The following is a 27,188-nucleotide window of genomic DNA, read 5'->3' as shown; positions in this document are numbered from 1 at the left end:
ATTACCGTATGATAACTATACAGTTGTTATACGGTAAGAATTATGTATGTAATTCTTATATAAATAATAATTATTGTTACGCCTATGACATGTTTTAAAAATACTTTTTTAACACACACCTTCGAAATAATACAATTGTATTTGTACACATTTGGAACCACACAATTTATATTAACTGTAAAATTATGAACAGAGACCGCTCATATATCTTATTTGGAATAGTTGAATCTTCAGTTACAAACTGTAGGCTATGTATCAGCGGGAGAATGAGCAGCAGCGGGCGTTGGAGTTGAAGGTGGGGTGGAGCCACGAGCAGCAGCGAGTGCGGCCGCGTGTCGTCTTGCCTTAAGACGCAGGTCAGCGATTGAGGAGGATCTACATCGCGCTGCAAGCGCTGCAAATCCTGCGTATGGCGGACACAATGCTGCGGCGGCTGCTGCTGCTGCTGCAGTTGCATACTGTGTAGAAAACATACTATATAGCTGTGCATATATATTTTTTTTACAGCTAGGTTCATTCTTCAGAATATCATGTAAAAAATTGTGTAGTTGTAATGAATATCATTTTATTAGAGAGTTTATTATTTATATCAAAAACCCAAGAAAGTTAAAACGTTTACGTTTACCTGATGTGCTGCAGCTGATAAAAGAGCCGAATCGAATGGCGCGAAAGCCGTGGGTGAAGGGTGTGGTGCGAGTTGTATCGGAGGCGGTGGAGGTCTTTGTCCACCAGGAACAGATCCAAGCCGCGGTACGGCTACGTAAGGCGCCACGCGGCATGGCTCGAGTGGAGTGCCACTTCCACTGACTAGAAGACCTAGGAGTGTGTACAGGAAGCCTAATGTTTATGTATGCAAAAATATGACAACCATATGATGTTAAAGCGTACAAAACTTTATTGGAAAAATTAAATCTTGGTTGATTAAAAAATATCACTTAAATATAATTATTTACGACAATATATTGAATTGTCTATTTCATATTCACATAGTAATTAATAAGCAATCACAGGTTATATCCCAATAAAAAGTTTAATAGTATTTATCCCTTATTCAATGTCCTAACAGCTTATTGATCCACGACAAAGACAAATGAATGCCGGGCGTAAGCCGAGATCCTTCTCGTCCTTCACTTAATTAAATTGATATTTAAGTAAAGCATAATTAACTCGTAAATTAAGTGAGATTCGTTGTTTATAGCTCTCCCTCGGGTGAGGCAATTAATAAATTAACACGGATCTACTCTACTCAAGGTGTTCGGTTCGCATCTAAAGGATTAATTAATTTAATTATACAATAACGTAAGTTATACAGAAAATAATGATGATGATGGGACATTCAGTGCCTACTACAAGACCCAATTAAAATATTAATATCTAAACTTATTATACAAAAACCGTAACTTCTACGCCATACACATACTACATAAATACTTATACATATAGTAATTAGTTATATATGGTTATGCTTTTGAAATAGAAATGTACCGAGATCCGTCAGATAGCAGACATAAAATTTATTACTAGCGAAATACACCCACAAACTAGTAACACCAATAAAAATAAAAATAACAAATGATTTTAATGGAAGGAAAAAAAACAATAAGGTACAATTTAAGAGTGTAATATGTGTGTGTTGTGGTTGTAACTGGCCCTGGCTCAGCACTATGAACACGTCTGTTCCACAGTGCTCGTCATTCTGCCAGGACCACAACAGGTAGTTTGCGCCTTAGACGCATAAAAAGAAAAAAATCTTATAAATATAATAGTAAAAAAGAAGATTGGAAGATTTGTGTGAATATACTTTTACTTAGTAGTAAATAAAAAAATAAGAATAATTGTTACTAAAATTACTATAATAGAGAAATAAATATTATTGGTGTATTTTTATTTCCTAATTTTACTAATTAACTTTAGCTTAAAAAAATTAAATACTTCTAATACTAATGGGTTCCAATAAAGGTATGTATTTATATCTTAGATACAGGTGATTAGTAAAGGTTTTCGTATTTTTCTTGTCAGTAGCAAGGATGGATGAGAATACCATGTTAATAGTTTTATTGTTAAAAATTTACACTAACACAATGTCACAAAAAAATTAAAATGCTTGAAATTGTTTGTTTACATATAAATATTACATTATGTAGATAAGAGTATTTCGAATCTATAAAACATAAATACGGCATTGGGCGGGATTCACGTTCTCAGTAAATCAGCGCGCTCCGGTCGCCCGTCGGCATTATCAAAATGGATGTTCACTGCGCGTATGAGTTATTTCCATATTTGACACCGAATTACTTTCGAGAACTGCCGACATAAATATGAGCGTCCAGCACCCTTTGCCTTCACCCCGCGAGCGTGCATTTATTTGATTAACTCTGAGTTGTTTAATTTAATCGAATTATAAGGTAAGCTGGGGGGTGCCGCTATTTTAAAGCATTCGAAACATCTTTACAGCGGTTTCTACGCAATAAAACATCACCTCCCTCGACACGAACTTTAAAATTACATGAACAGGGGAGGAATTAGGCTGCGTTTTCTTTTTATTTTTTAATCCACGGCCAGTGCTATTCATACGAATATTTTTCGCACGAGAAATTCGTGCCTCGTTATTTATGAAGATTTATTCACTGCTGATGGTAAATGTTTGTATTTTTTATAATTAATTTTTAATTCTATACCTACATTAACCAAAGATAGTAAACTATATAGAGATTGATAGAAACTAAACGAGTTAGTGTTTAAAAGCTTTTACATAAAGTAATCACTAAGATTAGGTACTTTTATAAATCCATTTATAACTACTCACTAATGATAAACCACAAACATTACAAGCACAAACATATCAAATCCGATAACATCATTTGTATCGCGGAGATTTCTTAAAGGGGCAATAGTAACAAATAACCGTTTCATTTCACTTTACATGATTGTTCTCGTGTTAGTGAGGGGGTCGCGGGGTGCACATAAGTTAATAAGACATTTAGCAAGGGACGGCGGGATTGCGTCCGAATGGCTCCCATGGGGAATCATTTTATTCGATTCCAGCGAGCGGCTTTTTTTGCTTTTATGCCTCGTTTAGCGGTTCCTCAATGCTTTCACAATCACAGCATAGTATTCCGTCAACTCGATTTCACTTATTACAGTGATACCATGTAATAAACGTTGACGTCGGTTACCCCAAATCTAATAGTACTATATTTTCTATATGCTTGTGCACGTGATTTCGTTCTAGGAATGAATACCTCTCTCAGATTTTACCAATTCATCAACTTACTCTCCAAAAAGAGACTATTGGTGGCATTGCATTTTTGTGTGCCTTTGATAAACGTGAAATTAAAAAGCAAAATATTTTTGGTGTTGAAGGTTTACTAAGGTAAATATCGATTCTATGAGCTTATCTAAAAAATTGTTACTGACCCTTACAAATTTATAAAAACATTATTTAGGCTTATAACCTTACGTTAATAAAATTACGATCAAACGGCAAATACCCTCCAATTTTTCAATTGAACTTTTTTGCCATTTCGCGCGTTTCCGACCCGCCATTTTAATTATTCATCCTCGTGAGTTATGGTCGAATTAAAAAACTGTTAGAGTGGTACCGGCGCCGGCGGGAGTTGTAATCGAATTACATAGACTGATGGAGAATACGTTATACGGTCATCTCAATTGCTTCGCGTAAATCTAACTTTTAAAGATTTCCAGTTTGTGAATCATTAAAGACGTAAGATTGAAATTGTAAACGAAGATTTCGAATGAAAATTTTCGTTTCTGGTTTGTTTACTGAACTTTAACATTTATATCAATAGTTATTTAAAAAATATAATCATTTTCCCTTTGAAATTACGAATAACTGATATTATAATCTCTGGACTACGACACAAAAATATAGACCATATTGATATTTTACAATATCTATTTATTGTATTTCTTCGATGGTCGGTGATTTCAAAGCAGAGTTCTTATTTTTGGTTTTGTACGGGTAACAAGTCCAGCGCCTGGGCTTTACCATTTACATTAACCAAGCTTTCTGTAAATGACGTTTGATTGTAGTCTATATTTAGGATATCTTTCTCTTAGACCCCTCAAATACAACAATGATTAAGTAAGTTTCCGTACCAAAGCATTTATTGCAAACGTTTAGGGCGACGCAACATTCATTTGCACCCGCTCACTGCATTAATTTTATAACTTATTCAAATCCTCATGGTTTATTCATAACAATTTCTTAGCGCTTTAGATTTCAGTGGTTCAGATATATTTTATAAATCTATTAAAAAAGTATGTTTTTATTATTTAGACAATCACATTATTATTCTAATAATAAATCTTTTCACTAATCACAAGGTGAGCGGTATAGCCTAGTGGCTTCAGCGATCTCAGCGGCTTGAACCCTCGCTCATCCCTGTTTGTGTCGGGTTCGATCTTCTGCTGTGCACCAATACAATTTCTGTCTGTGTGCAGTCTAACATTCGCTCATTCGATGAAGCAAAACTTCGCGAGGAAATCGGCATGTCTCAAATCCGAAAATCGTCAGATAAAAGGCTGATCTCCTTATCCTACTTGTCTATGGAATAAAAATTATCAAAGAAACGAACTCTATACTCTACGACTATATAGGTCATATAGGGTTGTAGAGTCACTGGATTAATGTTATTACTAATAACAACGTCAGTTGTTAATGGTTATTAACTATGTAATAACTAAATTCAATTTTTTAAATTGTTTAACATAATATTATAATGCTGGTTCTTGTAGTGCCACAGATTATAAAAAATCTTAAATTAGTTTTACATAATTGGAAACAAGTATCTTTTGGACCGGAAATCTAGATCAAGACTACGTTATATACAAGGGGACGTACAAAAATATTAAATAATAATGTAGGCACTAGGAAATTTACATTACCACCATTATTTAGTTTGATTACAAGTACGATAGTTGTTATGGGTAAATCGCAGAAGGTAGATCCAACTATGACCTATTTGTATCGTGTATTGTATTGTATATTGTACCTATGTATCTGTCTTATGGCTGACTTAAGAAAATAAAGAAAAAAAATGTTTACAAACCTTTGTGCATTTGACTTTCGTGTTTACGGCATTTCGCTCTTCGGTTTTGAAACCACACCTATAAAATAATAAAATAACTAATGCAATATACGTTAATGGTAAATAAAACGCTATGATAATGAATATTTGGAATATTTCTGTCCTCTAAAATTTTTAAAATATTTCGTTCAGGAAGATGCTTGAATTAACTGCGATAACCAAGCGATACTTCGAAAACTTATTATTATATATATTACCCACTTAGCTTTAGATTCAGGTCAGACATTCTTACAACATCGATTTAGATATTAACAATTTTAATATTATAATATATGTTACAATAATTAATGTCATTAATTAGTAAACAAAGATAGCGCAGCAGCGAGACAAACAAACAGGCTAACCGCATTAGTGTGGAGGGCACGCGCCGCGTTGATTGCAACTTGCCCTCGGTACATCATACATTCATAACCACACCACAGTCTACTACCGAGTTCTATGTAAACTAGGGATTCAATATACCTTCAATCACAGACATCGTAATAATACCAAAACTATAAAATACATACGTACTTATCAAAGAGTTAAATAATGAAAAGAGACACGATTGTTTAACCCAATGCGTCATTCATTCTAGCAGGATATCTTGGTTCACAAGAGCTTCAGGGGACAAACAGCAAAATAAAAGAAAAGTAAATGTAAAGTAATCAATGCAACTACTAAATCACGGAATGGTAATCAATTACTCAGTAATAGACACGCACTTGACACTAGTGAAGATGTAGTTGTAAGGGTCAAGGCTTTTACCTAATGTCCCCTACCACTTAACGCCAATCGAGCTCTAATCGCGATATATTGCTGATAAAGTGGCACTTGTTGGACGGTAGCAGGTAATTACGTGCATTAATAATGAGAGTATTTTGTACGGGATACAGGGGTACGAGTGTTATTATAATGGTACACAGTGTTATCTATATTGTTATATTATTGTGCTTACCATTTAGATTTTTCAATTACCTAGTACGTAGCGCCCTTTTAGTATTGGTGCTACGCAAAAGTCATTGTAGATAATATGAAAAAAATAATGAAAAATTTCTTACCATTTTTACAATTAACGATTATATCTTTTTGAACCAGGTATAGTAAATTTTCTTTTGCATTGAATTTTTGATGCCAAAACGTTAATAATATTAAAATTACTACAGTTAAATTATCATAATAATTTTCGGTGTGACAAAATATTGTTATTTTAAATTAATTTTAGCTGTTGTTTATAGGTTTTATGGTTAAATTAATGGAGATTGTTTAAATAGTCACAGATATAGATTTACTTTGATAACTTACAGCAAGTCAAATAGGTTTTTAAAAAAACACATAAGAACGCACACACCACTAAACAGGTACATGATTAGTTTTTAATTTAAGTTTCATAATTTAACTTAAAATAACCTGTATAATAGAGTAATATATTATGTAATAAAGAATTACCGAGAATAGGGCAATCAATCCCTTTTGGTTTGACCTTTAAATTCATTATGAATTGTACTTATTATTATTTAATTAATAGTGTGTTTAAAAATATCTTTTGTTATTCGATATTTACAGTCACATCTTGGTCACACTACTAGTAGGTTGATCTAACCTTGTGTACGTATCCTAAATGCTTGAAGAAAATTATAACATACCTGAACGCGGGCTTCGCTCAGACCTAGCCTTTGGCTAAGTTCTTCTCTCATGAAAGCATCAGGATAGTGCGTTTCATCGAACAGTCTCTCCAACTCGCCCAATTGTTCTAGTGTGAAGTTTGTGCGGGACCGTCTTTGTTTACCACCGACATTTCCAACTCCACAGTTTGATTTCTCTGTAATATCTAAAAACAAATCAAGTTTCATTTACAAGCTGAAATAATCTAGAAAATTTATTTTACTAACGACGATGTGTTAATAAGCGTAGTATTTAGAACTGTGTTGTACTACAGATGTGGTCCCTCGACTCTGAATACGACGACCCCAATGTACGACACCTTGGAATCATGGTTGTGCAATGGACTTTTCGCTTTGTTTGCGCAATAAACGCTACAGAGAAGGAAAACATCGTGAGAAAACCAGCATTGCTTAGGTATGAAAATCGCCTACTTGCCTCTTAAGAAAGAAAATTATCACGAAACAGATCTGCGGCCCAGAACTAAAGGCACACATAACTTAACACGTACACATAACAAGAAACACCAACAATATGTAATTTATATCCAAAATTAATGTTTGTTAGATCAAAACAATAAATGAATAATCAAATAACAATAATAATAATAATTTGTCAACTAATTGAATAGAAGCGAAGAAAATCAAAGTGATAATCCGGTGCATCGGGTCTCCTGGGACCGGGAAGTATATCGAGATGAACGGAGATACGTTTAATGGTGTCGTTTGAAGCAATTTAGCAAATTGGGAAGCTCTCTTTTTTATACGGCAATTATGTAAATGGAGGGATTATCCAAGTGTGGGCGGTGCTGCGGGCCACACCCGCTCTCCCCTTTCATCCCCGGGGCATTGGAACTTCTTAAACGGCTAAAACTTGAGAACAGTGATTAATTATCTAACAAATACATTAAATCTTCGTGATTTATTGAATCGTATTTTAGGTATGCAGTCGTCAATGTGATCATTAGTGATAATATTGTTTTTTATTTACGCAAATTTAATACATTTCAAATGTATTTAATAACAGGAATTTTACTAATATTCACTTGTAAGAGAAGAAACGGAGACGAGAGCGAAGCGCACGGCATCTTTATATTATTCTAATAATATATTTATTATTATATGATAAATAATTATATTAACATCAATTTGGGAAAGTGGATATGTATTTTTTTATTATTTCAATGTTCTCATGCTCAAAAGCATTTTAATTTAGTTGCATTTAGAAATTATATGTCGATATGGATTAATTTAAACATATAAGATTTCACAATCACATATTTAATACAAGTTATTTTTTCTTAAATTTGTTAATGTCTATAACTGTTTCCATGTCGGATTAACGCATACAGAGTATAACCCGAAAGTCTTGAAATTGGGTTCCGGCAAAAAAATACCTTTTAGTTTATACATTGGAAAGTGACTGCCGCAGTGGATTACAAATATAGAAAGTAATTAATACGGTAAATGTCAGGGTGACTAATGTTTTTTAAATAAATTTTTGCTTCACTGAGATATCATAGCAACTTACGATTTAGTCTAAATTAAAGCTATTTTTTTTTACTAATTTACAAATTAGTATATTTAATATTAGACAGTATCAAATAACACTACTTACAGTCTCTATAAAGCGAAAAACACTGTTCTTGTGTTCAATTTCTTCAGTTACCACTATTTCAGTTACCACTTAAGACTAACGTCCGCTAATACTAATTCACAATTTAAAATGGGTTGGTCCTTTTCAATCTTCTAGAGAGAAGATGTGGTCCGTGATGTCAAGAAGTTATTCGCGAGATACTGAAAGCTTGTGAGCTTCAGCCATCTTTTTAATTCTTCCGGCGACGTTTATATTAAGGTCCCGATGCAGGTCGTCATTGCGAATCTTCTAGGGCGCATTGACTATTTCATTACCCTTAGCAATTTGTTTTGGAATTGTTGGATGAATCAGGACTTAAATACTTAGTCTGGCCATAAATACTGTTACAATTGAAAATTAACAAAATATTACATTTGAATTAAGAAACTGTCATTTTATATTGTTCATTGTCAATTAGTATTGCTCATTGGGTTTTATCATTTTAGCGCCAATACATTGTACAATATTTTGCGATATTAAAATGGAGTTTGGTGATAAAGAAAACCGAATCGCTGTGATTGCATTACACAAAGTGGGTATGGAGCCAAATGCAATTTTTAAAAGTCTCCATACGCTTGGTATTAGTATAATGTTTGTGTACCGGGCTATTAATAGGTACAACGAGACCTCCTATGTTTGTCAGAGAAAAAGATCTGGCCGTCCACGTAATGTTCATACGAAAAAGGTGGTCAAAGCAGTAAAGGAAAGAATTCGAAGAAATGCTGTCCGAACGCAAAAGATTTTAGCTCGGGAGAGGAAGATAACACATAGAACCATGTCGCGTATTTTAAAAGATGACTTAGGACTTGTAGCCTATAAGAGACGTACTAGTCATATCTTAACTGGTATTAAAAAAAGAATAGGGTGGTAAAACCGAAACAACTACTGAAGCGGTAAGTAAAGCTTCTTACCCGCTCTACGCCCTTGACTTGCGAACTGGTAGTAAATGTAAATTTACAATTAATTTTAACTTCTTTTTGACGTACATGAGTGTACTTGTTTAACTATATGAATAAAGATGTTTTGAGTTTTTAAAGGGAGGTCACAGAAAAATTTTGTTACGGATGATAATTTTTTTACAATTGAGAAACATTTTCCCAAACAATATGACCGTATTTATACTCAAAGCTCTAAAGAAGCTTTCCAATTATTTGACAGAGTGGGCACTATCCGACTTCAGTAATCTTTTGGTGGGGTATGAAAGAGTGACTGAGCCATACTTTTATGAAAACGGTATCAAAACATCGGCACAAGTGTATCAAGATACCATTCTTGAGAAGGTAGTGAAGCCCCTTAACAACACCATGTTCAATAATCAAGAAGGGGTTTGTTTTCAGTATTTATGGCTAGACTAGGTATAATCTTATAATTTATTTTATTAACGTGGAAAGCCTTCCGAGCAACCTGTACTGTTTACTGTAACGAAGATTCAAGACTTTGCGCTTCTTTTAACATGGTTCACCCATCGGAGTTTGGTTTCCAGCGTCTAACCCTACGTTGGTACTAACCTGAATTTTGGAACACTGTCACGTTATCAATAATATTATTACTAATAAATAAATAATATACACTGGCTGATAATTTGATGTTTTGTTAGTAAAGTTATGTGAATATAATATATGTAATATATGTAAGTTACACTGGGTTAGCCTTATCCGTCATATTAACACTACGGATTGTTGTTAATTTATAAAGGATATACAACGTACTACAACGATTTTAAAAATTCTGTTATCATTAGAATGCAAAATTCCGGAGTGATAGGCATACATTTTTCTAAAGTATTTAGAAATCTCCAGCCGCGCGAAAGTTCAAATAGTGTAAATAAGTAATGTATATACATTTTACAGCGATTAATGACTACAAAGTATGTATATAAAATACATTTTTAAGTAGATCACAGAGGTAATCACAAATTTATGAATTAGAACTTAGTAATTACTTAGTAAACCAAATATTTGAATTCAAATTGTAAATTACAATGCCTTGCTGTAAGGGCATGCCTTGGGCAGATATATTTTCTGTATGTTTAACTGATAATTTGATTTCTTTATTTTATATGTATGTAATTGCGCCATTTTCTTCAAACTTTAAAGCCTTCGGAGACATACATTGACCATAAAATAAATAATAGCTTTATAGGCTTTAATGTCCTAAGAGTTATTGTAGAAGAGTGGGAACGTATTCCTCAAACGTTATTAAGTTGTGAATTCTGCAACAGTAACAGGAGGTCATACTTGTTATTAGGTTTTTACATTAGTAACTTTGACTAATTGAAAAAAATACTTTATTGTCGACCACTTCTTATTGTGTATGTGTAAAAATGCCAGAAATCTCTTCACGCGTGTTAATTTACATAATTATAAGTATACGGACTAAGTCACACAATTACATTAAATTTAATTAACTGAAATCGACCTTACAATGTAAATTTACTTTGTTATCAGAAGTTAAAGAGTACCGTTGCTATGGTAACTGGTTACTAGTAAGTAGTCCCACATAGGAAATATCTGCTTTACTACACAATGTTCCAACAAATTGAGATACTAAGGAGGAAACACTACAAATATATTATAATAAGACTAATTTCACAAAGGGTCAGATTCAAAAACAAGACTTAGAGGGGACTCCCTGTGTCCAATTCCAATATATATTCGACGTACGTAAGTCAGGCCTAGCGCCCAGTCTCGTTTCTAGGAATTAGATATAATATTGTATAGCCATTAATGAAATTAGGTAATCCTAGTCAAAAGAAGACAATAACTTCAATTCTCGATATACTGTAGTACCTTTCCCATCTGTTTGTTATACAGGATTAACTCATTCAAAAATAATTAAAATAATAAAATTATTAAAAAAGGAGAGCGCTTACATTATGGCTATGTACTGTTCACCAACCTAAATTTAAGTTTACTTAAGTTTCTATTTAAATGTTTAATAAATTAATATATTTCTAAATTAATATTATTTTATAATAAAACAAACCTATGCTTCAAGTATACGTTTTTGTATCTAACCCATTCATCCTTTTCGACTTACTTTAATTTTAAATTGATATATCAAGTAATAGCAATGATTACAACAAATTCAACTTAATTTCGTTAAAATGGTTGCCCTATCACCTACCTACTTGAAATCACTCAAGCAATCGAAACCATTGTTTATCGTTTCCCTTAGTTCTAATAGTCCTACAATTAATGATATTACATTAAATACATTTCATATCTTTTTAGGTCTTAATAAGATTTACGATATAACATATTACAACAATATCAAGAATTTTTATGCTTACGAGGCCTTTTTTGTCCTTTGGGAAATCATGTTTTCCAAAGAAACATTCAAACAAGTTTCTACCACTGAACATTTTTAGGCTTAATTACAAATGTTTCCAATACTTTTATTGTTTTTCGAAATAATCTCCGTTCCTCTTTACACATCGTCGCATTCGATGGAACCACTGCGAACACTAGTGGGCCCATTCATCCTTAGGGGTCTCTTCTATGGCATTTTCGTAAGCTTTCACCGCATCTTCAGGGCTAGTAAAGCGAATATCTCGAATTTTATCTTAGGTTCTTGGGAATAAATGAGAGTAGCAGGGTGCCAGGTCAGGACTATATGACGGATGACTCATTATCTCGACACCTGCCTTAGTCAAATATTCTACAGTCCGTTTTGCGGAGTGCGCTGCAGCATTGTCGTTGTTAAGGAGGATCCTACTTCAAGGGCGCTGCTGTCGAATATTTTCCAAGACAACAGACAAACAACGGTTAAAGTACAGGGAATCCATCTGGTACAAAACTTCCTGACGCCTAAATGTTCGTGTAATATTTTTTAAATTTGACTCATACCAATGCCTAGGCTTGCCCGTATCTGCGATAGGTCACTCTCTTATCTTCCTCTATCATGCGTCGCTGATGTTATCTTCAGTAGTCGCTGTTAAAGGACGTCCCTCACGCGGATCATCATTGGGATTGCTACGTCCACGCTTAAACTCGTTAAACCAATTGTAAATAGTGGCACGAGATGGGGCTTTATTAAGAAATACTAATCGCAGCCTATTATAGCTTTGTCGTTGAGTAGGCCAAAGTAGAATTGCCGCCAACTCACAAAAACAAATGACAAATGAATGCAATATACTACATTAGGTTACCAAAGAGTTCTAAAAATGAAATTCTAAAAAGGTTTTCATTAGCAATATTTATATCTGGCCAGTTCTAAACATTTTCAGTGTTACGCATAGAAGAAGAGTTTAATTGCACAAAAGATATTTTCACTTCTTTAAGAATACGTTCAATTACCAGTAGGTTATAAATACAAGCTGAATTTAGTAATTAAATAGAATTAAAAAAAACATACAATAAATACCCCTTAATTAAACTCACCGTGCTTGTTATCATCATCATCTTCTTCCCGTTTATAGTGCTGTGCGGGAAGGGGTGACACTAGCCAATTCCTCGGTCTCTTTGCCGGCGGCGCTTTCTCTTCAAGAGCAGTGATATCCACCTCCTCGTCCCCATCATCGTAGTCCACGTCCCGAGGAGCAGGTGCTTCACCACCTTCCAAGGACTTGCTGACGAAGTCCGCCAGCCGCTCCATCACCATTACTGTAATGCCTAGTGCCTCTGGCACACGTAATCGCACACGGTCATACCTCGACACGGTTTAAGGAACACACTGCAGCAAAGGCGGACTGAACGCCTACACCACCATATTATTACCCCTTCACTAAAATATCGACCCTATTATGCGGTAGTTAGCATAGTATATTGTTTGTTTACGTAATGAGGGCGGTGGGAAGACTCCGCCTTTCGTTCGCGCAGGCGCCCAAGGACGCAGCCATCGCGGAAACGGCATAAATGTAACGGTCGGTAGAGAATACACGCCTACATTATCATTATAATGATAATGAATATTTGAAATTGTTGCTCTTATGTACGCGATTAAAGCATATTAAACTATAAGCGTAGATGATAACTAAGAGAAAAGTGCAATGTGTTTTAAACATAAAATTCATACAACATTTTCTACGTTAGGTAAGGGTATTAAAATAAATTTAAATAATCAATTAAAATATTTATTTAAAATTAACGTTCACAATATTAATTAAATACCTATACAAATATTTAATGTAAGATATACTAAAATAATTGTAATTCACACAATCTCCTATTAAATTCCATTACAGACCATTTTGTAAATATCATAAGAACTATAATGACGACATCTAAAATATATAAATATATTCGATTGTAAAAATAAGTATTTCAATCGTTAAAAAGGCTCTGTATAAAATTAGATAATAGCAGCATTGATACCGAAACCGAGTCGAAATTTATTGTTAGGGTGGTTAAGAAGTGCAGAAATTGCACAGGACATTTGCGAATTCTTGCCGCCGAGTGCGCGTTGCAAAGTTGCACCAACCAAGCCGTCGGAGTCGACAGAACCTCGCACGCTCCATTCGTCTAAACGCCATTCATACGCCAGAGTTGCTACAGCCCGCTTTACAGAAAATCCAACCTATATAAAAGATGAAGTTTTAGTTGCGTTTTGAACAGGAAAACTTGTTTTGCAGTAATGTCGTAGATGTTAACAGCCCTAACGCCTTGAGATAGGGTCGGATGCGGTGATGCATTTTCACTGCAGGCATAAAGAAAATTGTAAGCTTTCCTAAGCCAAGAAGCAGAACCTATATGTAATTTTTATTTTTGTTGTTTATTAATAGGTGATGTATGCAAAAAGATGGCTTGTAGATTCAACGCGTCCCTTATTTAAATTTAACAAAGTGTTCACCTACTTAGATTTGCTTATCCTAACTTCAAATAGGAATTGAAAGAAAATAAATTCGGCCGGGCCCAGTCGTTTAATTTTTAATCACAATGCTACTTAGTTTTATTGGTTTTATGTATTATTCGTTGCCGTGCCGCGACTATGAAGATTGTCAAGCACGTGGCCAGACGTATGTTATTTTAAATTCAAATTATTTAATAATAGATAAATCATAATTTTATTCTGATAATCAAACTGTGTCAATCCTGTAAAATTTATTACTAAATAGTACTTATAAAACGAAAACCTTCCGTAATAACTGTCAACATTATTTGAGATTTAGCTTTTCTACATTTGATTTACCGACCTCAAGTAGAGCAGCCACGGTCAAAAATGGTTTAATAGTCCTCGCATAACACAAATCAAGACCCCGATTTCCTAATGTGGCACTTAAAGTGTGGTCGTCAACAGCCCAGCGACCAGCACCTGAAGCAGAAGTTATCTCCGCTGTGTGACCCCTTGCGACTATTTCAGCACCTAACGACAACTGCTCCGTTATAGCCTGAAAAAAATCTGGTTGTTTTAACGAATAATTTACATATCCGGAATATGAATTCCGTGGTGATACAGGTGATTAAAGGAAAGATGTTTATATATATAATACTGGATGAAGGTTTCTAAATAACTGAGTCTAACTGTCTAAAGAATCTAAGTATAATTTAGCTTAGATCTATAATTTATTACAATGCTTGCTTTATTGTACCTAGGTATCGAAATGAACATGAAGTATCATAAAATCTACAAATTTTAGTCTAGTTTGAATTCGGATAAACCAAACTTAACAACGTAGGAGTAGGAAAAAATTAAGACCTGTAAATAATGAAGAGCAATAAACTCTCGGTTAACAGCTATAATCGAAGCCGTCGATCTATTAAAAAATGTATCAAATATGCTCTCGAAACTATAGAATTCTCTATCAGCGATCTGTGCCACCACTGTCGCACGGGTCCCCTGAGATGGACCTACTCTGACTTCTGTACTCATCTGACCGCCTGGTGCAGCCTCCATTACAAAGTAAGGCAATTTAACTGTCTTGTCTTTATCAATATAAGAAAGTAATACTTTATATCCACCTGGCGACACGGAACTAAAAGACAGAGAGTGCCCCAACACCCAATTGTTAGTGGAACTTTGTTTCACTGATATGTAAGCTCCTTCGAAGCATTGAGGAAGGCAAAATCGTGCTGCATTGTGGATGTGTCGTAAAAGACCAGGATAACTTGCACCCGCTGGAAGAGCTCCGGGTTCCTTGTGGCTATGACATATTCTGCCGGTTCTAGAGCCCGTCACGCCTGCGCCAGTTTTTCCGCGGTCACCTGATGTTGATTTCGATCCATCTCGCACATTACATTCACATTTCCTCGGAGATGACGCATCACCCCCTGCGTATTTATCTGGGGTCGTAGGGTCTCTCCGGGGAGAGCTTGCTCGCGAGCCAGTGTTCGATTTAGCGTAAATAGTTTCTAGGGAGAGTAATCTTAATAAATCCAATAATGACGGTGTAAATCCCTGGGTATTCGGTGAGTCTTTATTCATTTTAATAATTCGGAAAAATACTATCTACATACATTTATGACGTCTATACATTATTGTTTAATTTAGTCGCTTATGTCATAGTAAAAAAGCCGCAATCAAGTAGGTTTTAATATTAAATAACTTTGTGCTGCTATCCTTAATACGCAATACATGTTGTGAGTAGAATAAATATTTCTCAAACGCTTCCTTGGTGATTTGTGACTTGTGGTCAAGGTTGCTTTTCAAGACTTTTTGATAATTTTAGATGCTATATACGCACTTGGGCAATCCCCTTTTGAGATGTTCCATTTTAAGAAATATATTAAAAAACACTTATATATCACTATATGGTTGATTATCTTATGGGTGCTTATAATTTAGGTTAGAATGATTACATGATGCTTTAATATTTAAACATTCAGTTTCGTTGCCACAGTTTCAAAAATTATTCAAAATAATTGAGTTAAACTTACTGTAAGCGTAAAAATATGTAAAACATGTTTAAGTGGTACAATAGTCTGGATTTAAAAGTATATTCTAGCACTCATACCTATAAGCCTGTATTAATTGTTGTCAATTGTCATTCCTCAGTTCAGTTGAAAATTTACTGTTTCTTTTACTTTAATTCTCGTGTTTAGACACTAGTAAATTTCTTTGTTTACAACATATAATATTAATTGCATATAACTTTTATTTTTAAATAGCTAATTAAACAAAGATTTGATAGAAAATGACGAACAAGCTAAGTGCAAAGTTCTTGGAAATATTTCGTAATTTGAAGTCAGATGCTGTACCTCGTCCCCCAAGGCCTAATTCATATCAGGAGAATCCCGAAGAAGTACAAAATGAAAATGTACATAACAGAAATAACATCGAAACTGAAGATAATTTTAATGAGAATGATTTGAAAAAAGAGAAGAAAAAGCCAAAATATAAAAAGTCTTTTTCTACTCCCGAACCAGATCCGACGCCTGCAGAAGATGAGGACGATAGACGAAGCAGTAATGCAAGCAGTGTGGTTAATACCCAGGGTAAGCTAATTAGTTGATTGAAATTCAAAGTTACAGTGACTCATATTAAAGTTTTAGTTTCTTTTTTAAATGTTTTTGTTTTGTTACTCATTGTATACATAGTTTTTTTTCTACAAAGTATAGGCTTGAATTATTAAGTAATGTGTGTAGACAGACTATCATAAGCCTGTATTCTATATAAACATATGTTTATAGCCACAGGAAATGTGATTAACATTGTTAATGCAAGTAATATTCGTTGGGGAAATGAGTTTGTTTATTATTTGGGTCCTGTAAATGGTCAGCAAGCTTCACCTAAAGCACAAACATGTGAAGAAAAGGTTGAGAAAACTAATCTCATTATACAACTGATGCAAGCTGATATTCAGGTAAGTTCTTTTTAATTTGTAGTTGTACTTTATTTTATCATTAAAATACCTTTACAAATTGCTATAATAGTAGTTTCTATATAACAAACCTTTCCCATTAAAAAAAGGTGTCAAAACATAAATATTTCAGTATAAAATATACAAATTCTTAAGATATAGATAGATAATGGTACTAGTGTCATTGTAGTATTTTAGGTGTTATTCACTCATAATAGTGTATATTGTATATATACAGTTGTGGCCATTTAATTAGAAACACTGAGATATTGCGTTCTATTTTCAAAATTTGAATCTCAATACTTTTTTACTTCTTCTCTTATTGTTTCGTGGTAGTTTTGGCGGCAATCCCGATATTTATTTTAAGTTTTGAAAAATATTTTTAAGAAAAATGGGTAAAAATAAAAGTTGCAATCCAACACTACGAAAAATTATCATGAAGTTTGTTGTCGAGCATGGTTGGCCATACCGAAGGATAGCAGAACATTTAAGTTGTTCAAAAACTATGGTATAGAATGCAGTGCAACATGTCAGACGCAATAACACAGATTTAGCACTACGCTAATCTATCAGCTATACTGTAAAGAGGTTTAATGTTTAAGAAGTTGTTATTATTTGTATAATCGGGCACATAAATGACTAATTATACTTACATGTAATAGATATGGAATATGGTTTAGACTCGTTGGAAAATAAAAAATAAGTTCACAATTCGCTTTAATGAAAGAGTGTCCCTAATTAGTTGACCACGACTGTATATCAATCAACATCTTTTTGCAGCCTGAGCATGAATATATTGATTATATATCCAAGAACTTGGGTAAAAATTGGTACAGTATATTTAAAAATCTGGGCTACTCAAAAGGACAAATTGAAACAGCTGAAATTGATAATGCACAAATTGGTATTGCTGAGGTAATATTTGACACAATTGATTTGAGTATAAATAAATAAATTTACTGTTATTCAGTATAACTTACTTAAACATAAAATCACATTTTAGGCTCGTTACAAATTACTCCTAGACTGGGTAAGAAATGATGATCAAGGAACTCTTGGAAAACTAGCTACTATTTTGTGGGAAGAAGATGAAAAGCATGTTGTTAAAGAGTTAGCTTTTATTTATAAAAGAAACCAGGAATGATGATCTTGCAATGATAAGTATAACTTATTATATATATTCCATATAATAAGTTTTGTGCCAATGCTTTTATATTTTTAACTTGTATATAAAAACTATGGTGCTACCATACTATTACATTCCAATATTATGGAAATCAAATTATTTGGTGATAAAATAAATGTTCCAGGTTGTATGATAGATGGCATTTTGCCTGTAATGTAAATTACTTAATATCAGTTAAAGGGAATTACAGACATAAACATAATGTCTTAATACAAAAAAAAACAATTCATTTGCTATTTAAAAAAACAACAAAATAATGATGATAACAATCTAGGCTAATTTTATATGTACATATCACAGTAATAATATCATACATGAATAAAATTGAATTAATTAGAAAATTAATTTTTGTGAAATAACTTATTGAAAAAATATTTGAATGTGATATCATTTGTTTGAAGATTAAATATACTTAGATTAAGATTAAGTTAAGAATCAATTTTTTTATTAGAGTGGGTATTTTAAGTTTTTATATTCAGAGTATGAAATAATGAAGCAATAAAACACATAATTTCTTACTAAACCAATTCAGTTTATGATATGTCTTATGTAACGCAGTGAATAGACATTCATATATATTAAAGCACAAGTATATACGGGTGTTATCTAGTTGATATTGCAGTCAAGATTTCCTGATTTCAGTTTTACAAAAATATATGTTGTTAAAAATTTATCTAGTCATGTAAGATTTTTACTGTTTTGTATCAAAATTATCAAAAAAATCTATTGAAATTTATATGCATATATAATATTTTAAATAAATATATTTTTAATCTTATTGTTTTTCTTAATCATCCTTAATAACAAATAGAAATTATTAAGTAATGTGGTATATGGTTTTACATATTCTAAAACTAAATTACGACAAAACTAAAGACAAGTATCGTGAAATCAGGTTCATAATTAATTAGAGTTTTGAAAGAACTATTTTTTTTAAATTGTAGTATTGTGGTCACGGGAGAGATAATGGTTATTCACAACTTTAAAATACTCCCTCAAGAATATAACAACATATGATAGATAACCTTTTCTAAAGGGCAACGGTGTATCAACAGTCACTGTCTACGTTTTAAGGGTAGCAGACGCAATGCCGTATCCAAATAAAAAAGGATTAAATATAATTCAAGTCGATGTTAAAGACGTCAGGTTTCCCACATCCCTAGGAGGACACGGATCTGATGCATTGGTATGTCCTAATATAGTTATAGAACAAACATTATTACTTACTGATCAATAAAATTATGATTACCCGCAATTGTTTTTAATGAGATTACGTTGTTATCTCTGACAGTATTAACATAATTATGTAACAGTACAACAACATTTTCATTACTTCTCGACACCGAACAAATTATTTGTATAATCATTTCCATTTTTGAGTAAATGAATAGCCTAAGATCGCGAGATTATCTTTGAAGACCAATCATTTTCGCTTTCAATGGAAAATTGAACAGACAGCCGCAAATACGCGCAAAATGACTTATGAGTAAATAATAAGTAATGAGTTTGACGCAGAAATATTTGTCTTGTATTTGTATTGAGGGGTTAGGAACGACACTCCTTAAAGCTAGTATTAATAAACGTGGATCGTGGAAAACAAAAACTATCCCACCTTCAGCAAAATTTAAATCAATAAAGCCTAGTACTTACTACGTACGGTATAATTATGTGTTGCAGTTATATAGATCATTTTAAATTGATAGAATTTAACTTAAAATACATTTAAGAGCATTTATTTATATTTTTTGACTTTGACTTTTGTTCAGTTACCAAATTTAAATGGAAAGTAAGGTATATTACAAACGTCACGTACGTCTATTAACTCATACTTTACAGTACACACTAATTGCACATCAAAATCAACATATTAGTTTGTGCTTTTTTAATATATTTATAAGTGGACATCTACTGTCAAATGCAAAAAATGTGTTTATCATGCATATCCTTGATAAAAGTTTAGCGCTTTTCGTACACGTTTAGAGCTGGCAGGGGTCGCAACTTGACGAAGATCCGGCAGAAAAAGTATACTGTTCTGTTATACACTTGTGATAAAAGTCATCGTAAAGAACTTAACAAAATATATTATTCATTCCTTGGTGACTACATTAAAAGGGAAACCTATATAATTGTATGTACAAATATGTAAATTTTTAATAGCATACTGACCCAAACTACTCATGTGCGTACGTCACCACAACTACAGAGAATGGCAAGCAGGGTTTCGGACTGACGTTCACATGTGGCCGTGGAACGGAGATTGTGGTGCTGGCCATACGGTCTTTAAAAAGATTCATCATTGGAAAGAATGCTGCTGAAATATTTAGCAATTTTTCTGAATTCTGGCGAACTATTACGAATGATTCACAAATGAGATGGGTAAGTAAATACACTTAGGTTTTCCGTAAATTAACCTAATTAAATTATTTTAAAAGCCTATTTGGTTTAAATAGTGAGGACTATAGAAGAGGAGCTATAAATCCACTAGGTGACGTCAGTGTACAACCAATCTTAGGTTTAAATAATATTAGTTATCTGGCACGGACATATTTATTAAATTAAAGCAATTAATGTTTCGCCGGTAATCGAATCTACGACTTTCGAGTTATTCGCCAAGTACGTCAATCACACCTTCTCAATAATAGTCTTTTAATATCAGAGTAGGTTTATAAGTCTTTAGGTCCTATTTAAAAATTAAAGAAATACCATACCATACTGATGGTGAATGTTTAGATTGGACCCGAGAAAGGAGTAGCTCATCTTGCAGCAGCAGCTGTTCTCAATTCATTATGGGACTTGTGGGCTCGGATCGAAAACAAACCTTTATGGAAATTACTACTAGATTTGGAGCCAGAGGTACGTACGAAGTTAAAATAGCAAGTATATTTCCATTAATAAAGCTGTATAAATACACCTTGTATTTATTATTATTTTTCTTTGGTCTCGTAAAAGTTCTGCTTCTAGCTAGTATCTGCGCCAGTTCATCATAATGAATTGATGGACTATCAAGTGTCAACCATATTTAATAATGATTTTGAATCACTATTTAAAATTGTATAGTTTGACGCGTTATGAAATTTTTTTTTGTTTGAGTAGGAGTTAGTCTCAACAATTGACTTTCGTTATATAAGCGATGTAGTCACTAAAGAAGAAGCTGTTCAAATGCTAAAGGCTATGCAAAATGGGCGGGAAGAGAGGGTGAACTTCTTGGAAACAAATGGATATCCAGCGTATACCACACAAGTTGGTAAGTTAGTTTTATAAACAAATATAACAATTAGTTTATGGAATGAAACTTATATATTTACAGTATAGTGAGTAGTTATAGAGCAAGAGGGTATTGCTTAAGTTTAAATTGTCTCGACACTTGGCACAGGCGTCGATAACAGGTTCCTACAATCGCTAGAAACCAAGAATTCTATCTAATATGATATAATAATGATATATATTTTTATTTTAGTAGTTAGAAGTTGAAGTTGAAATTTGTTTCTTGGTATATTATAACTTATATTGAATCAACGATATACTGAACAGAAAGCTACAGAAAAATACAGAAATGCATGTGTCACAATTTCTTCGTCCACCGAAACGTCGACATTCATTACAATAATATTATAAATTATTAACATCTAGCAATTAACTACTAATTTCTTTTGATTATATATAAAAAAATCATAAAATGAAACCGAATATTAGATTCCTTGTTAATGTTGAGCAGTACGGTGATTTACCTCACAAATTTAAAATATTTTTTGACCTTGACAAAGCCAAATGTTTTTTGTAACAAAAAATATGATTATTTTCTTTATCTAATAAAAACATTCTCGCATAATATTGGTTATTTTTTATAGGCATTGTTCCCAAATATGTTGAATTTATAGTCTTGTCGGTATTTGTAACAATGTACACAGAAGCAGTCTCGTGCCCCAATTTCACCACATATCAACATTATAAACATGTATTAATAATAAGGCTGAGTCTATCTAATTCATATCCATTAAATAATTATTCATAATTGCTGAACTGTACGAAACGGGAAGCCCCAAAACCCGTACTTGCTACTAGTACATTAGTATTATGATCGTATGACGTAGTCCTATAGGGGCTCGGATCCTACGATGCAATGAAATGCATGCGCAAAATTCAAGTTTGGGGTATGTTATTATGCGAGCCCCTCGTCACCACATTATAAATTTTTACATTGTATTAACTTGAGTGTCGTCTCTTTCAGGTTGGATGGGGTATAGCGATGAATTGGTGGAGCAGCTTTGTCGCAAATATTTGGATCTAGGATTTACGCATTTCAAAGTAAAGGTTGGCCGTAGTGTAGAGGATGACCTCAGAAGAGCAACCGTTGTTCGAAAATGTATAGGAGACGACAAGGTCTTGGTAAGGCTTTAAAATTATTAAATTTATTATTCACTTTCATCTTATCTTTGACTTATTTTTAAGCAAAAACAATATCTTAAAATTAGAGTCAGTAATAGTATCGTGCTTATGAATGCCGCTTTCGTAAGATAATTTAGGTTTCTATCGAGGTGGCACCACGCATATATTGTTATAATAATAATATAATAATTTATCGTATTATATAAAATAATTAATGAAATCTCCTTACGCTTACTACTCTAATGTACTAACTGCTTCTCTCCGACTTGCAGCCGTCCATGCATATTAATATTTGTTACATATATTGCTTTATATTGTTTATATTTTACGTAAATACATTATTAATTAAACTCTTCCGTAATGGCTCGACCGATTTTAGTGAAATATTGTGTGCATATTGTTTAGTTCTGCGAATCGGATATCTATTTTCACGCCCCTAAATGTTAAGGGTGGTCCGGTCCACCTATTTTTTTTTGTTTTTAAATTTTTTATGATACAGCATACGTAATGCATACAACCCTTAATTTTCACCCCTTTAGGATTAACCTTTATTTTTATTTGTTAATTAAAATATTGATGATTATGATTTGAACTCGGAGGTTTATATAGGGACAAATTCACAGAAAAACTTAAAGTTTTCATTCCGGAAAACCAAACAGTCTATGGGGTGGCATAGCAAAATGTTCCATGTTAAGTTCGCGGGGGCAGCGAGTAAATTATAAATATTTGATTGGACTTAAGATAAGTATATACTGTAGAAAACGCTTGTATACTACGTCATACCTTTTTGTATCAGGTTTATACGGTCTGTGTTACAAAGTTAAATTTATATATATATATATAGAGATGTAAACTTAATGTTTTTTGTACAGATGGTAGACGCGAATCAAGCATGGGATGTAGAGGAAGCTATTTCGTGGATGAAGAAACTCGCTCATTTGCATCCATTATGGATCGAAGAACCTACGTCACCCGATGACGTGCTCGGTCATGCCGCTATCGCTAAAGCTTTAAAGTTAGTAACTTATTTTATAGTGATAGGTTTGTAAACAAGGAATTAGTTCTGTCGACATAAAAATCACCAAAGCCCCTTCATACCTCTACAACAAAGTTGGATGACGGAGCCAAAAACTAAGTCATAGTCATATGTTCGACAGTTATTTTTACCGAGTAGACACATACCTGCTTTTGAAGGAAGCTTTCAACTAGCCACTAAATGGTGAAAAAATCTGACGTCAGCATTTTAGAAACAGATAATTACTCTCCGTAAATTACTGTCCTAGAATAGTTAGTAAATGCGCTAACTATTCTTAGGGCATTCACTAACTATACTTGGTTGCACTAAAGTACGAAGCGTACATTCTATTCTGCTCTCATTATATACGAATCATCTTTACATTGGCCCATTTTCGTACTCTACCTCATTTAGCCTCATCATTTACTGCTTACCAATGTGAAACATTAGCTTTTCTTCGAATTTCTTTAGTAAGTAATTAAATTTAGAGAATGTGAATGATATGTGATGTAAAACTGAATAAATATGCTTTTTAAAATAAAAATGATAAAACAACGTTGCGATGACCCTGGTTTGGTGAACGTATTTTGTCTGAGGACATCAGCGAATACCTAAACTTAGAATTGTTAATTAATAACGTCAAAAATAGTTCATGGCAATTTTATCTATGGTCTATTCTACTGAATTAAAATCTTATTATAGGTGTTTGTGTTACGTGTGTGTTTGGAAGGAGATAAATATTATTTAATTAAAACGGATTAATTTGTTTAAAGGCCATATGGCATCGGGGTGGCGACTGGTGAGATGTGCGCAAATCGCGTTATGTTCAAGCAGTTTTTGCAAAGCGGAGGCATGCAGTATTGTCAAATTGATTCTGCGAGGATCGGAGGGATTAATGAAATACTCTCTGTGTACCTTATGGCTCGAAAACTTAACGGTAGTATTTTATTATTGTAACTGTAATCTGCGAAACCGTGTGTCGGCATGGAAATAATCTCTATATATATAAAATTCTCGTGTCACAATGTTCGTTCCCATACTCCTCCTAAACGGAACGATCGATTCTTATGAATTTTTTATGCATATTCAGTAAGTCTGAGAATCGGCTACTATCTTTCAAACCCATAAGTGATAAGGGGTGTCCACCTCAAATTTTTTAATTTAATTTTTAGACAATTTTTTTTTCTTTTCTGATACAACATACAAAAATACATACAACCCTTAATTGTCACCCCTCTACGATCAACCCCTATTTTATTATAGGAGATAGTTTTTATTTAACTAAAAAAATGTTTCCTATAAATAATATACATGGCATAACAACGTTTGCCGGGTCTGCTAGTTTTACTATAAAAACAATAACAGATACAAAAACCAAACATCTCAATGTTTAAAAGTGCTTAAGCGACTTTTGTTGTGTTTTTTTACAAATAAATCATTAAGCTTAGCTAAGAAGAACAATTATAGCTTTGTTATGTTTGTGTATATTTAAAATAGGATCTCAATGAAAAAAAATAGTGTCTAGTTCAATAAGTCAAATAATGATGAAGCAACTTAATTTTACGGTGACAAAGTCACAGGCGCCGACTTTTAAATACAGCTTTTATTAAATCATTATATTTCTTGTGGAATAGACACATTGAATTATCTAAATCGTATAATTCCAACGATTCCAATCCAAGGCTACTCTACTGAACGGGCTTATACAGTATCTCAGTAATATTGACTGAAATTAATAAATTACAGTGAAAGTATGTCCACACGCCGGCGGTGTTGGTCTTTGTGAAATGGTGCAGCATTTGCAGTTTTGGGACTACGTATGCCTCTCCGGGACTATGGAGGGCCGACTTATTGAATACGTCGACCAACAGCACGAACATTTCACTGACCCATGTGTTGTTGAGAACGCTAGATATATGGCGCCTAAGGTAATTTTATTTATGTTTATTACTTATCAAAAGTAAAATGTATTGTTTATGTATTTGCAAAGTGTACCACTTACATTCAAATCGATTAGTTATAAAAATCCGCTCAATCAACCATATAAAAATAGGCATGCAATTGTCATAATGTCATATAATACGAACATTATCATGATGCCATAATAATAAGTTATTTGTAATTGTTGTCAAACTTATGATCTAAATACTTGCCTACGCTATAAAGGCACAATGCCTCCAATTTATTTACCTTTCCTTTGAAATCATTACACGGTAGTGATCTATAACTTCTAGACAAATGTAGGCACCCACAGCCTTGTTGGATCCCTCCGCACATGGTAAGTTTCTTTCAATGTTTTGAGTAATACTTGGTGCTTTTTTATATTCAAGGCTGCTACAAGGATATATAAACTTGGTTCAAAATACCGAGTTCGTAAAAAATGGTCTACAGCTTACAAGCTTAATTATTATATTATGTAATGTATTCTTCAACCTTAAGCTATTCTAAACGCTCTTCCATATCGTTTCAGTACCACTTTCTAAAAACAAATCTAAATGCCTGAAAAATAAGCTATTGAATATTTAAGGTCAACAACAAAACTAATCCATCAAACGATAACAATGAATTATGATGCTATACAAAGAAAAACATCTAGATCCAAAATCACTTTTCATTCGCAAAAAAATTCTTTGCTTTTGAAATAACATTTAAATTTAGTTAAATACGACCATGCCAATGTCCAACGCTTTCTAAGCTATAAGCAATACAATGAGGTATAAATACAATAGTAGGACTTTAATTCTTCGAGTCGAGCTTATTCTCTCAATTCTAGCTCGCGCTCTGTAACTTTCAAAAGCAATAACGATACCCATACATTTTGCGCCATCCTCGATACCTTTATTAGAAGAAGTTCAATATTGAGTCAGTTAATTATATGTCATATGTATAATGTCAATTAATTTTTAGTTATTTCGACGGATGACGTATGATGTTACAAATTTTGTTTCAGATGGCGGGTTACAGTACAAAGTTTTTGCCGGGAACTGTGGAGAAGTTCGCTTACCCAAATGGCAATGAGTGGAAGAGAATGATTAGTGAAGGTGTATTCCCTGCTCCCGACAAAGCTGAATTAGTCAACGAATGAAAAACCAACTGTATACTCATTATACATTATCCTTTTAAATATAAAAAATATCTTTACATTTATCTAAGGTTCTACATTTCTCTAATAAATATAGTAATTTCGTCTTAATTTTATTTAATCCTATGCAATCAAGTAAACAATTCAAAATTAAATAATCTTAAAATGCGTTTGGTACTAACATAATTTCATAATACGTTTAGCGTTCGGTAGAGCCGACCGATGTCTCACTCTTGTTCACACTTTTACGACTGAATGAGTTTTGTTTTCAAGCATAGAAGCAGAATACATGCAATACATTCCACCTTCGACACCTTTTACTAATTTGCATTCTTGCGGTGTTCCATCTCTATGGGAAGGGGTTCTCCCATCACCATCATCATTTCCATCGAAGT

General features: G+C 33.2%; 4 protein-coding genes across 4 annotated transcripts; 2 read left to right on the top strand and 2 right to left on the bottom strand.

The window, feature by feature from the left end:
• Positions 1–248: 248 nt before the first annotated feature.
• Positions 249–12,989, bottom strand: LOC123716481 (short stature homeobox protein 2-like). The gene is made up of 5 exons (XM_045672245.1): positions 12,770–12,989; positions 6,737–6,921; positions 5,073–5,130; positions 626–816; positions 249–458 (listed from the first exon to the last, which is right to left on the bottom strand). Exons 1-5 carry the CDS (start codon positions 12,987–12,989, stop codon positions 249–251), a joined length of 864 nt encoding a protein of 287 aa, XP_045528201.1.
• A 481-nt stretch (positions 12,990–13,470) lies between these two features.
• LOC123716377 (mitochondrial import receptor subunit TOM40 homolog 1-like) lies at positions 13,471–15,920 on the bottom strand. The gene is made up of 3 exons (XM_045672089.1): positions 15,024–15,920; positions 14,521–14,715; positions 13,471–13,904 (listed from the first exon to the last, which is right to left on the bottom strand). Exons 1-3 carry the CDS (start codon positions 15,747–15,749, stop codon positions 13,680–13,682), a joined length of 1,146 nt encoding a protein of 381 aa, XP_045528045.1. The 5' UTR covers positions 15,750–15,920; the 3' UTR covers positions 13,471–13,679.
• Positions 15,921–16,330: 410 nt separating this feature from the next.
• Positions 16,331–19,046, top strand: LOC123716378. The gene is made up of 4 exons (XM_045672090.1): positions 16,331–16,759; positions 16,955–17,127; positions 17,905–18,039; positions 18,128–19,046. Exons 1-4 carry the CDS (start codon positions 16,459–16,461, stop codon positions 18,266–18,268), a joined length of 750 nt encoding a protein of 249 aa, XP_045528046.1. The 5' UTR covers positions 16,331–16,458; the 3' UTR covers positions 18,269–19,046.
• Positions 19,047–19,354: 308 nt separating this feature from the next.
• LOC123716592 (mitochondrial enolase superfamily member 1-like) lies at positions 19,355–26,899 on the top strand. Its single transcript, XM_045672412.1, has 9 exons — positions 19,355–19,496; positions 20,468–20,686; positions 21,041–21,163; positions 21,404–21,554; positions 22,539–22,696; positions 23,569–23,711; positions 24,485–24,648; positions 25,458–25,639; positions 26,662–26,899. Exons 1-9 carry the CDS (start codon positions 19,398–19,400, stop codon positions 26,794–26,796), a joined length of 1,374 nt encoding a protein of 457 aa, XP_045528368.1. The 5' UTR covers positions 19,355–19,397; the 3' UTR covers positions 26,797–26,899.
• Positions 26,900–27,188: the final 289 nt, after the last annotated feature.

Source organism: Pieris brassicae, chromosome 11 (genome assembly GCF_905147105.1).
Source record: "Pieris brassicae chromosome 11, ilPieBrab1.1, whole genome shotgun sequence".
Taxonomy (NCBI): Eukaryota; Metazoa; Arthropoda; class Insecta; order Lepidoptera; family Pieridae; genus Pieris; species Pieris brassicae.
This window is presented reverse-complemented; position numbering and strand designations above follow the sequence as displayed.

Coding starts and splice junctions, on each gene's coding strand:
- LOC123716592 (XM_045672412.1), top strand. CDS start 19,398: ATGCCGTATCCAAATAAAAAAGGATTAAATATAATTCAAGTCGATGTT. Junction 20,687..21,040: donor ATGATTCACAAATGAGATGG/GTAAGTAAATAC, acceptor GTGAATGTTTAG/ATTGGACCCGAGAAAGGAGT. Junction 22,697..23,568: donor TAGGAGACGACAAGGTCTTG/GTAAGGCTTTAA, acceptor TTTTTTGTACAG/ATGGTAGACGCGAATCAAGC.
- LOC123716378 (XM_045672090.1), top strand. CDS start 16,459: ATGACGAACAAGCTAAGTGCAAAGTTCTTGGAAATATTTCGTAATTTG. Junction 17,128..17,904: donor TGATGCAAGCTGATATTCAG/GTAAGTTCTTTT, acceptor ATCTTTTTGCAG/CCTGAGCATGAATATATTGA. Junction 18,040..18,127: donor CACAAATTGGTATTGCTGAG/GTAATATTTGAC, acceptor ATCACATTTTAG/GCTCGTTACAAATTACTCCT.
- LOC123716481 (XM_045672245.1), bottom strand. CDS start 12,989: ATGGTGATGGAGCGGCTGGCGGACTTCGTCAGCAAGTCCTTGGAAGGT. Junction 817..5,072: donor CGAAAGTCAAATGCACAAAG/GTTTGTAAACAT, acceptor ACACACTCCTAG/GTCTTCTAGTCAGTGGAAGT. Junction 459..625: donor TATCAGCTGCAGCACATCAG/GTAAACGTAAAC, acceptor TTTTCTACACAG/TATGCAACTGCAGCAGCAGC.
- LOC123716377 (XM_045672089.1), bottom strand. CDS start 15,749: ATGAATAAAGACTCACCGAATACCCAGGGATTTACACCGTCATTATTG. Junction 14,716..15,023: donor TTGCTCTTCATTATTTACAG/GTCTTAATTTTT, acceptor GATTTTTTTCAG/GCTATAACGGAGCAGTTGTC. Junction 13,905..14,520: donor CCGTGGCTGCTCTACTTGAG/GTCGGTAAATCA, acceptor TCTTTTATATAG/GTTGGATTTTCTGTAAAGCG.